Raw genomic sequence first — 12,202 nt, 5'->3', positions numbered from 1 at the left:
TACACCACAGTTATTTTTATTGGGTATTATGGACAATTTGGACCAAAAAGAAATGAAATTGATGTTGTATTGTATAACAGCAGCAAGGATCTTAATTGCTCAAAATTGGAAAAAAAAGATGTTACCAACTATGGATGATTGGACACAGAAAGTATCGTATTTTGCAGAGATGGCAAAAATATCCGCGTACCTGAAGGATCATTCGCAGGAGAAATTTATCTCAATGTGGAGAAGATGGATAGATTATATTCAGAGAAAGTATGAAGTGAAAAATTATCATGTAGCTTTTGATTAAAAATTTTAAACAAAAATATGTATAACAAATATTGATATATCTAAAAAAAAAATTGTATTTATTTTAATATTATTTTAGAGTCACAGTAAGTTTATACTAGTGTGTAGTAATAATGAGTAGCTGGGAATAGAATTTGATTATTGTGTGTTTATTTCCTAGATTAGCTTTGGGAAGTCCTGGGGGGGAGGGGGGAAAGGGGTAGGTTTGTATTATAGATTTATATGTACATATATGTATGATTTCTTTAAGGAGGTGTCCGGTGGTGCCCCAACTGCACAAGACGGGATGGCTGAGTGAGGAAGGGAGGTAGGAAAGAGGGAGGAAGGAGGAGTGGTGGTAGTTTGGGAGGAGGAAGGTGTGGCAAGTGGAAGAGGGTGGTGCAGGGGGGGGACACCGGACACGTCTGTGAATGTATTGATTAGTGTTATTTCTTTTGGTTGATATTGTGATAAAAGATCTATGTTTTTGTTTTTAATTGAAAAATTAATAAAAAATTCATTATAAAAAAAAATTCCCTATTTCCCTTAATTACTACATCACAATCAAATTAATACATTTCTAATTATAACACGATCAATTAAAACATTTATCAATATATTTTTACTTGTACTTATCATGTCCTGTTTTTGAATTTTACCTAATTTCAGTTACAGTGCTCCAATTTAGCCTTTAAGATCCATAATATTTAGCTTTCGGGTAACCAAAATTTCCCCTATTTCATTACATAGTAGTTATCATATCTAAAATGCACATATTGCTTAGTTAAATACATTCTTATCTTATTTCACAAATATATTTCACAAATATATTCTATTTCTCATCCTAGTACGTCATCACTTACTAACACATATATCCTTTATGTCTCAATCCAACTTCCATATTATAATTCAAAACTATACTGCTCACAAAAATAAAGGGAACATTTTACCATGGAACTGAAGGGGTTTGCGTTCCCTTTATTTTTGTGAGCAGTATATATTCTAATTGTAAATCAAAGAAGACCCATTTTTTAAGTCTAACTCTAGCTTTCTTTTTGTGCCAAGCAGGCTTCCATACCAGTGCCTTTAAATCCTCAAGTGGCTCTCCCTTCATTCCTACACATATTATTTGAGTCAAGGGAGACCATCCAGTTAACAATTTTTCAAAGGAACTGGCCCCTTTGTGATCATTAAAATGTTGTTCAAATAGTTCAAATCGCCATGTTTGGTTCAGTGTATTTGTCGTCAGTTCAATCTGGTCTTCTTCTTCTTCTGGTTTCATCTGACTTGGGTAAGAGATCATGTCCAGTGTTGTAATTGTTATTTGGTTGTCTAAATTCTCAGTATGGTATACTTGTAAGTCTTTAGGACCCTCCATCTTAGTATTGCTTTCTTCAGCTTGTGTTGTTTTTTGAGTTGTAGCTTTTATAGTTAGAATCAAGATTTGGCTATCAAAGTTCTCAGCAAATTGTACTTGTTGTTCTATAGAGTCCTCTGTCTTGATATTAGTTTCTTCCTCTTCTGTTGTTTTTTGGATTGTAGATTCATCAGTTGGAATCGGGGCTTCATTTTGTAGATTTAAGCTGGCACCTTTGTCTTTCAGTCTGGAATTCATTAGCTCAGTAGCTTCAAGGATTTTTTGAAGTATAAGCTTATAGTTAAGTTGTGGGTAGTATTCCTCCATTTCTAAGGTGTTTACAGATAGTTCTTTAGTGGAGGCTGTTTTTAATAAGAGTCAAAGAATGTCCACCTCCACTATTTCTAGAAGTTGTTTTCACAGCTGTTTCAGGTTCTTATCTTTTTTGATAGTACCAAGGACAAATCTTAAGCTGTAACCAGGTCTCACAGTGAGAGAAATTTCCTTGCTATACCAGGGTTCACCACAAGATTTCCTCAATAACATATAAAATCTTCTTCCAGACTCAAACTAGGCTTTTATCCAGTTTAAATGTTTTCCTTTTTTTTCTTTTTTTCTTTTTTCCAGCTTAACAAATAGACAGAGTAATAGGTCCCGGTAGAAGTAGGAAGTTTTTGGGACCCCAAATATCCAAAAGGTGCAAGTCCAATTGTTTAGTTATTTAATTTAGTTATACTTTTCTTTTCGAAGCTTTAACTCCCCAGGTAGGCAAACACTGCCATTCCAAAGGGGGGGAAAGAAAACTTGAAAATGCTCCCACAGGAAGGTAATTGGGGAAATAAGAAGGATAAGGTCTCACCGAAATCCTCTGCGTTGCTTTCGTTGTGCTTGGTAGTAATTTTGGCTTTTGACTGGAAACAGCTTAGTGATTGGCCATGTTGATGGTGGATCTTTTCTTCATCGGTCCAAAGAAGCTGCTCCGGATCACATGGAGAGACTGCCACCCCTCCGCGATCAGTTGGAGGGCCTCCTCACAGTCATTGCCCCTCCAGGGCGACTTTTGACCCTTTTCAGGGTCTCCCAACAGAGAAAAACCAGATGGCGAAGAGAGAGCTCTCTCCACACGTCCGCCAGCGCTGCAAGCGCAAACCGGAAGCCCAGTTTCCATTCATTACTTCTTGTTCTGACCTCAGCTGCTTTGGAAAATTGGTTGACTCCCCTCTTCTCTATGACAGTCTTTCAAATATTGGAAGACTGCTATCATGTCACCCACAGTCCTTCTCTTCGTCAGATTAGACATACACAGTTCCTGCAACATTCATCATATATTTTAACCTCCAGCCACCTAATCATCATTGTTGTTTTTCTTCACACTCTTTCTAAAGTCTCAAATTTTTTTTGTATCACAGGAGTCTTATCAAAGCAGTATAAAGTGGTACTATGACTTCCTGTGAACTTGATATTATCCTCTTTATCCCTCTGTTGATGCAACTTTGGACTAAATTGGATTTTTTGGCACCCACACCTTATTGGTGGCTTATTTTTAAATGGTTGTCCACTAGAGGACTCCTAGATCATTCTCACAGTTAGAACTGTTGAATTTAATCACTTTTTTGGAATATTTATTTATTTTACATATTGATGACATTGACCCTTTTGATCAGAAAATTCATCCAAATTTAGTAAGTGAATTTCTGAATCCTTAAGAGATACTGTAAATTTGATTTTAAAAGTTTTAAAATCCATCCAGCAGATGAATTCCTAAGCAACCATTCCATTCCATTATTCTATTCTGTTCTGTTCTACCTCTTGTTTGGAAGAAATGCTGAACATAAATTCTCTTTCATGGAACTTAAGGCTTGGCTGACGACAAAACATGTTTTTCTCAATGGCATTGGATTGCCACGTAGTTAAAATATTTATTTTTGAAAATTAATAATGGATTAAGGAGTCAGAGGGATTTGGAATTATAATTTTGAATTATACAAAACACAGAGGTTCCCAACCCCAAGACCACGGACTATTACTGGTCCACAAGTCCATTAAGAACCGGGTTGTGCAAGCAAATGAAGCTTCATCTGCGGATGCACAGGATCTACTTACTGGTCCAGTAAGCACATACATACTAGTCCAGTAAGCACATACACACTGGTCCATGGAAAAATGGTTTTCCACAGTCCCTGAGTGCCCCAAAGAGGGGTCCCATTGACCCATCTAGAAGAAAATATTTACTCATGAAGAAATGGAAATTGCTTTCATTTTTGCTTTGTTTTGAAGGCTGGACACCAAAGGCAGAAGATAAAGAAAATGAAGTGGAAATCCTTAGCACAAACTTTGAAAAGCCTGTCCGTTTTTGGACAGGATGGATGAAATGCTTGATCAAATTGACAGATCATGCTTTAATGAAGCTTTGTAACAAGAATGAGCTGCAAAGAATTTTAAAATTATATTTCACAATTTAGCTCGTTTTCACTTCAGGTCTTGTTTTTGCTCATGGCGAGAACTGGAAAGTGATGCGACGGTTCACATTATCCACATTACGGGAATACGGAATGGGAAGGAAGACCATTGAAGACAAAATCACAGAAGAGTGTAGTGTCTTAACAAAGACAATGGAGACTTATGCAGGTGGGTTGGCATTTGCTCCTAATGCTCTACTGGAGCATCTTCTAAGATAAATGTAGTGTGGGAAATAATTTCCTCAGATCATTTCAAATAAACAAGGAGTATTTTAGGAGGTACTTTCTCTCCAACAATTCTTAATCCATTGTTTTCTTCCTATAAATAGGTTTCCTTGGCCAATTTTTGCTAAGTATATTTACAGAAATGTGACTTATGAATAGCAAAATGGTTCCAGAGGACTTCAATAGTTAATTCAGTATAATACAACAATCTCTCATCAATAACACTTCTAGATTTACTTGTCTGTAGAGATTCCTCTAGTTCCTCTATGTAGAGCGGGTTGCAAGTCCTTCATCTGAGCATGAAAATTTCTTGTAAACTGAAGTTATTGCTCCTCCCTGCTTTGGGTCAAGGATAATCAAATGGTAGTTCCCCAAAGAATGGAAAGATATAATCTAAATTTATTAAGTGAGCTAGAGAAAACCTATTTTACTCATGTTCTCCAACAAAAGTATTATTTTTGAATTGTCAATATGGAATCCTGCATAGTCATAAGGATCAAGCTCAGATGGTGCACCTACTCAGGAGCACATCTCACAGGTAGCTAAAGTAGAAGGAATCTCGTATTTTCCAAAATATTAGTTATTAAAGCTCTACAATGTCAAATGTGCCTAGCACACAATATCTGGGTTGTGAACATCTGGATAATTATGGGATAGCAGAAAGATACACAAAGTTCTCATCATCTGCATTTTTGCAATCCAGAAATGAAATGGATATAATTGACTTGAGGAAAAAGCAATAAGAGAGGTATGTGATATAAAAATAATCTAGAAAACTAAAAGTTCCTTGTCTAACTGCCAAATGAGTTTTCTTTTATGGAGCATGCCAATATATCTACAAACTCAGCATTGCAATAAAGAAAGGCATGAGATCCTAAAAATGCAATATCTAGTTTATTAAGCATTACATAAGAATCAAAGTCTATAAAGGGTATAAATTCTAGTCTTTTCCTTCTACCATTCTGAGTGAATGGTATTTTGGCTGTTCTGTTCTCAGATTTGAGGTTGGGAAGTGGCTGCAGTGTTATCTTAATCATTCTGTCCTGCCTTTTGGGAACTATTGGTTAGACACAACTGTAAATATCTGCATGGAGATCTATTAATATTTCCTCCTATATAGTATACCTACTTTTCCTTCCTTCATTTTATGAAGCTCAGTAGCTATTTGATTTTTAAAACTGCAGTCACTTAATGAGGAAGCATCACAATAACTTTGCCAGGTATTTTATCCTCAAGGAGTACCAAGAAATCATCACGATGTATGGTCAGATACTCCAATTTTTCCTCTGGGATAATGAGCTACCCTTTAAATACTTTCGCATATTTTTTAATCTAAATACTTCCAATGTCAACAGCTCTAGCCATGGCCTTTTATGATAAATGCTCCCTTTATCTAAGCTGATTTTATGTATTAATGCAGTGAAAAGCAATTTTAATCTTGGTTTCATTTACAGTTCTCTTTTGATCTATTGTTTGTTGCTCAGGAAAACCCTTTGACATCACAACAATTCTGACTGCTGCTGTTTCTAACATCATTATTTCTATCCTACTCGGGAAACGCTATGAATATGAAGATGCCAAATTTCTACAACTACTGAAGGCAAACAGTGAAAATATTCAGCTTTCAGGAAGCCCTGCTATATTGGTAAACTAATCTTTAAAAAATGTCACAAAAAACAGGCAGCACAATGGCTTAGATGAGGGACTGGAAGGGGAACACATCAGATTTGCAGATTACACTAAGCTGGCAGGAATAGCCAATACCCCAGAAAACAGCTTACGATCCAAAAAGATATTGATAGACTTGAACAATGGGTCCTATCAACAATTTAATATGGAGAAAAGCAAGGCTTTACACTTAAACCAAAGGTACAAGTACAGATTAGGCAAAACCTGGCTCAAAAACAGTAACTGTGAGAGGGACCTTTGGAGTCGGAGTGGAAAATCACTTAAATATGAGTCAGCAGTGTGTGGCAGCAGCCAAAAAAGCTAATACAATCCTTGGTTCCATAAACAGAGGCACAGAATCAAAATCACATAAAGTATTAGTACCACTTCATAAAACCTTAGTAAGACCACAGCTGAAATACTGTATCCAGTTTTGGTCACCACATTACAAAAAAGATCTTAAGACTTTGGAAAAAGTGCAGAGAAGAGCAACTAAAATGATTAAAGGCCTGGAGACTAAAACATACCAAGAACGGTTGGTCTTTAACCCATACCAATCAGATCTCTTTTCTTCTTGACACCCCCTTCTCTACTATCGTCATAAGGTCATAAACTCCCCGACGGTGTTTCTATTCTGTCAGTTGAATAAAAGGTTTCGTGGTTTTCCGTTCTCTTCTTTGTTACCCACCTTTGATTAGTTCCTCTCTTCGTTGGACCTTAATTCCTTTTTGAAGGATTCAGTGAGAACAATTAACCAGTGGAACAGCTGTCTTTAGAAGTTGTGGATGCTTCATCACTGGAGGTTTTTAAGAAAAGACTGGACAGTCACTTGTCTGAAATAGTATAGGGTCTCCTGCTTGAGCAGGGGTTGGACTAGATGACCTACAAGATCCTTCCAGCTATATTCTGATTGATTGATTGATTGATTGATTGATTGATTGATTGATTGATTCTCAAAGTTTAATTGAGAAGCAAAGCATGTTGCTTCTCCTGGGCATCTGTAGCAAGATTACATCCAAAAACAACATGAAGATGATGACATCAGGATTCAAATCCTACCTTTATGTAGTTGCATGCAAACATTTCATGAAAGTATGGAAACCACTTTTTAACATCATGAACTCATGATGCGTGCTTCATCATTTCCTCTCCCTTCCTTGCAAAGACTTGTTAACACACTCAAATTGGAAAAGTGGGAGTCTTCATTGAAAATATCTTTCCATCTTTCCTTTTCTTTATACAGTACTCTACACATGTACTAAACTGCTCCCTTGACGAAGACTTGCATTGAGTTTTTTGCATTGATGGTTTACACCACTTGTTGGGAATTAACACAATGTTACTACATTGTGGAACTCATTCAATAGTATGGTAGAAAATAAGCACTCTCCCAAAATCTGTGTGGAGGTTCAGTCCATGGGATTTGGGGCTTAGTGAATTAGCAATATTGACTATTCAAAGCTCATTCAGTCATGTGATCTTACTCATTATTGTAGGGTTTTATTTCGTTTTGTAGACTTGGGGAACATAAACATGTTTGAGATGTCCATGTGAGAAATTAAAAGTATTCAACTTCCATAATATATGTTTTCTTTTATCATTCTTTCAGCTATATAATTTGTTTCCCATGTTGGGGTTCCTTTTGGCTACTCCTAAATCAATGATAAAGAATCAGAGTAAACTTCATGATTTCATACAGACCATCCTCAAACAATATTTACAAGATCTTGATGAAAATGACCAGAGCAATTTGATTGAATCATTTCTTGTTCGGCAAAGAGAAGTAATGAATTATTTTATACGTGTGTGTAATTACATTTTTTTACATATTTTAAAAATTTGCCTCCATAGAAATTATCTGCTGGTTGGTTAAGGTCCTTGTTTCAGAAATATAGAAGGAAACACATTTTTTTAATCATTTCCTGTGCATTACTTTTTTTCAGAATCTGCAGCTGCTTAGAACTACACTACAGATGGATTTTTTTTCTCCATTAAAAACTCCATAAATATTAATCATTTTCTGGAGGAGTGGCTCCAAGCGGTGGTGGGAATGGGTGATCACTTTGTGCCAATGGTTTCTTTGTATGTATAATTGTTTGATATTAGAGTTTTTCTTCTAAGAATCCAGTAATGTTGGGGCAGCTGAAACCACTGGGGGGAGATATTAACCACATAGGAAGACTTCATGGACTCCAGGAATATTGGTTATGTGAATAGATTGTGTTTCCTTACCTGTATTTTCTTTATATACTTCAGGAGAATATGAAGATGAAAAATGATGGATATTTCCGTAATGAAAACCTTATAGGTCTCGTAGATGACTTATTTGGTGCTGGTACAGAAACAATAGCAAACACTATGTGCTGGGCCATACTCCTAATGATGAAGTATCCAGAAATTCAGAGTAAGCACTTTCATTTCATTGACTTCCAATAAAAATATAAACATGATGGCAAAAGAATTGTTGGCATCTGGAATGTTACTTGAATGAAGGGAAAGAGATGAACCAAGAAATAAATTGCCTGTAAAATAGACAAGGCAACACTGATCTCACTAAAGGTAAATTCATCTCACAAATGAAAATGAGTTTTAATAAAACCTTTAAAGCTGAGAGTGTTAATTTTCAAGAGGAGGTGGAGTCAGCTCTAGCTGCACTGAAGGGGAAGGAGGAGAGTGGGGGGGAGAGGAGAGGAGATCAAGGAGTCCAAGCAGGCTGACCATGAGCTGATTTACAACTTCTGTGGCAGCCACCTGTGCTGGCAGCAACAAACAGGCAAGAAATGCAGCAGGGGAGGGGTTGCCCTCCACAAGAAATGAAGAAAGGTAGCATCAGCTGGAGGTGAGACAGGGAGGGAGATGGAGAGTGGAAGGATTTTTATGTGCTTTTGTGACTTTGAAATTCTGGGATTTGTGCAATGAGGGCTTTGTGTTCTTAAGGAGTGTTTGGCAATTTCTGTTTGGCTGATGGCTGATGTCTCATGTTAGCTTCTATTGCTCTGCTGTTGTTAGCTTTAACTTTTGCTGCAAGGGATTTTGAAGTATTTTTCTCCTGAATGGATTTTGCCTGTAGCATTCCTCTACTTATGTATGGAGCCATTTGGGGAGGCTGCCTTAGACGGCAGTCAGTACTTACTACATTTTTTCTTCCATAAGTGCCGGCTGCACTCCTTAACTTTCCTTTCTAGCCAGTAACTAATTCTTAAAGGGGAATGTGCCTTTTTAAGCTAGTTCAATCAGCAGCTTGTCTTTTCTGTCTCTGGAGGCTTTTCCTTGTTTGATGAATATATGGAAGAGGGAAAATATGGGGGGGGGGGTGTTTCAAATTCTTCCTTCAGAAGGAGGTGGGCATGAGAAAGAGGGAGGCAGGGAAGGAGGGAGGGAAGGAAGTCCCACCTTAGCACTTGGCCACCAGCAGCCCTGCCATTGACTTTGCTTGTCAAAAGGTTGCAGAAGGGGATCACATGACCCTGGGACACTGTGACCATCATAAATATGAATCAGTTGCCAAGCATCCAAATATAAATCACATGACCCTGGGCATGTTGCAATGGTCATAAGTGTGAAAAATGGTCATAAGTCATTTCAGTGCAATTGCAAATCTGAACAAGTTTTTTTTGTTGTTTTTTTTTGGTCATCAAGTTTTTGACACCTTGCTAGTGGTACTTAAATATTGCCATATCCTAAAAGTGATAGAGTCGGTGAAAAGGTTGAAAAGCCCTGCATTAGGAGACCACAGTCATTACTTTTCTTTTTAGCCATTCAAATATTTTATTAGTTTATCAAAATATAAAATACAGAAGTACAAAGAAAAATGAAAATAACTGGAAAATAAGGGAGGAAAAGGACTAGAGAAAAAATGCAGGATAAAGGGGAAAAGAAAAAGAAAAGCATTTATTTCTGATGCTTTTGGTGCAGTACAATAAATTAGTAATATGAAACCTCAACTTTTTACTTTTATACTGTATAATAATATACACTAGACATTTCTATAACAACAGATCTATCTAATCAACAAAACCCCAAATCAAAGTTTCATTTTTTTTACACCTCAAGCATAAAGTCCAAAAGCAGTTTCCAAGTAGAAACAAAATTAATTATGTTCTTTTCTTTAATCAAAGCAGTCAATTTAGCCATATCTGCTAACTCCATTAATTCTGCAGCCATTCATCCATTGTGAGAATCAAAGTTTCCTTGCATTTTTGTGCATAAAGTATTCTTGCTGCCGTCAACATATATAACATCAAACTTCTTTTTTTCAAGTTCCTTATCAATTAAGCCTAAGAGAAAGGTTTCTGGTGGAAAAGTCCACAGTTTGAACCTCACTGTAGACCCAAAGTTCTAGGACAGTGGTGGCGAACCTATGGCATAGGTGCCAGAGGCGGCACTCGGGGCCCTCTCTGTGGGCACATGTGCAGTTGCCCCAGCCTTTCCTCCCCCCGCAACCCTCTCCTCACCACCAGCCCCCCTGGAGGAGAGTCACCCCTGAGCATGGCCCACGTGGAGCAGCGCAGTCAAGGACATGGCAGCCAGGCAGCGTAGACAAGACTCGGCCCTCACACTCCATCGCACACAGTTGATGCTGCGGGGCGTGGACAGAGGGCATGGCCGCCATGGCGCTGTTGGGCTGCCTGGGCGATCTGCTGTGGGCCCTAGTAGCGGTGAGTGGCCCTGTGGGCAGGCGGAGCAGGGGCGGGGTGGGGGTGGGGCAGAGGGTGGAGCAGGGATGGGGCAGGGGGTGGAGCAGGGACGGGGCCAGTTTTGGGGCACTCGGTCTCTAAAAGGTTCACCATGACTGGGCTAGCACATCTAACAAAGTAATTATTGAAATCAACATTTACTTTTACCTAATAATACCATAAATAGCCATGCCATCCAAATCCTAATTCATGCCCTTCTTTATTTTGGAGTGTCACCCACACTTTTAGTAAGACCAAACAACAGGCATCAAACTATAATTTCAAAACTGGTAAACCCCAACCTCCCCCCCTTTTTTTTAGCATCTTGCAGTAATTTATATCCCATTCTTGTTTTTTTTCCCTCTTGCCATATAAACTTAGAGATGTCCATCTGCCATTGTTTAAGTGGAGTATCCAGTTTTGGTCACCATGATGTAAAAAAGATGTTGAGACTCTAGAAAGAGTACAGAGAAGAGCAACAAAGATGATTAGGGGACTGGAGGTTAAAACATATGAGGAACAGTTGCTGGAATTGGGTATGTCTAGTTTAACGAAGAGAAGGACGAGGGGGGACATGATAGCAGTGTTCCAATATCTCAGGGGCTGCCACAAAGAAGAGGGAGTCAAGCTATTTTCCAAAGCGCCTGAAGGCAGGACAAGAAGCAATGGATGGAAACTAATCAAGGAGAGAAGCAAGCCAGAACTAAGGAGAAACTTCCTGACAGTTAGAACAATTAACCAGTGGAACAAATTGCCTCCAGAAGCGGTGAATGCTCCAACACTGGAAGTTTTTAAGAAGAAACTGGACGGCCATTTGTCCGAAATGGTATAGGGTTACCTGCCTGAGCAGGGGGTTGGTCTTGATAAACTCCAAGGTCCCTTCCAACTTTATTATTATTATTATTATTATTATTATTATTATTATTATTATTATTATTATTATTATTATTATTATTATTATTATTATTATTATTATTATTATTATTATTATATAAGTAAACGTTGTTTTCTATTTTATTTTATTTGAAGCCTGCTAAAGCTCCAAACACAAATATTCTATATTGGTTTGGGGTCTTGCAAAAATATAACTAAATTGTCAACAATTTATAAATAAATAATTTATAATTGTCAGTTTATAAACTTCCTTTTTGATATTTATTTTATTTGTTTATTTATTTGTTTAAATTTTTATCCCGCCCTTCTCCTTACGGACTCAGGGCGGCTGACAGCCTAGTAAAACAGATACAAAGATAAAAATACCCACTTTAAAACCTAATTAAAATGAAATATTTGACGTGGCCTGTGTCAATTTAAAATTATTCTTAAAACCCCACTAAAAATTCCGTAGGCCAATCCCGCTTGTTGGAAGAGCCATGTCTTAAGGGCGCGGTGGAAGGAGGGGAGATCCGGGATCACCCGGATCTCTGGGGGTAGTTCGTTCCAGAGGGTGGGAGCTCCCACCGAGAAGGCCCTCCCCCTGGGGGTCGCCAGCCGGCACTGTCTGGCTGACGGCACCCTGAGGAGACCCACTCTGTGGGAGCGTA

General features: G+C 37.9%; 1 protein-coding gene across 1 annotated transcript in view; it reads left to right on the top strand.

Moving 5' to 3' along the window:
* LOC107291687 (cytochrome P450 2K6-like) overlaps positions 1-12,202 on the top strand; it is a 49,071-nt gene that overhangs the window by 29,045 nt on the left and 7,824 nt on the right. The window contains exons 3-7 of the mRNA XM_015820707.1: positions 3,908-3,975; positions 4,093-4,258; positions 5,799-5,959; positions 7,592-7,765; positions 8,239-8,386. Coding sequence (XP_015676193.1) covers positions 3,908-3,975; positions 4,093-4,258; positions 5,799-5,959; positions 7,592-7,765; positions 8,239-8,386 — 717 coding nt within the window. The remainder of the gene's footprint in view (positions 1-3,907; positions 3,976-4,092; positions 4,259-5,798; positions 5,960-7,591; positions 7,766-8,238; positions 8,387-12,202) is intronic.

This window comes from Protobothrops mucrosquamatus, unplaced genomic scaffold (assembly GCF_001527695.2).
Source record: "Protobothrops mucrosquamatus isolate PMUCROS unplaced genomic scaffold, P.Mucros_1.0 scaffold1165, whole genome shotgun sequence".
In the NCBI taxonomy this organism is placed as follows: Eukaryota; Metazoa; Chordata; class Lepidosauria; order Squamata; family Viperidae; genus Protobothrops; species Protobothrops mucrosquamatus.
The sequence above is the reverse complement of the archived record's forward strand: the minus strand, read 5'-3'. Positions and strand labels throughout refer to the sequence as shown.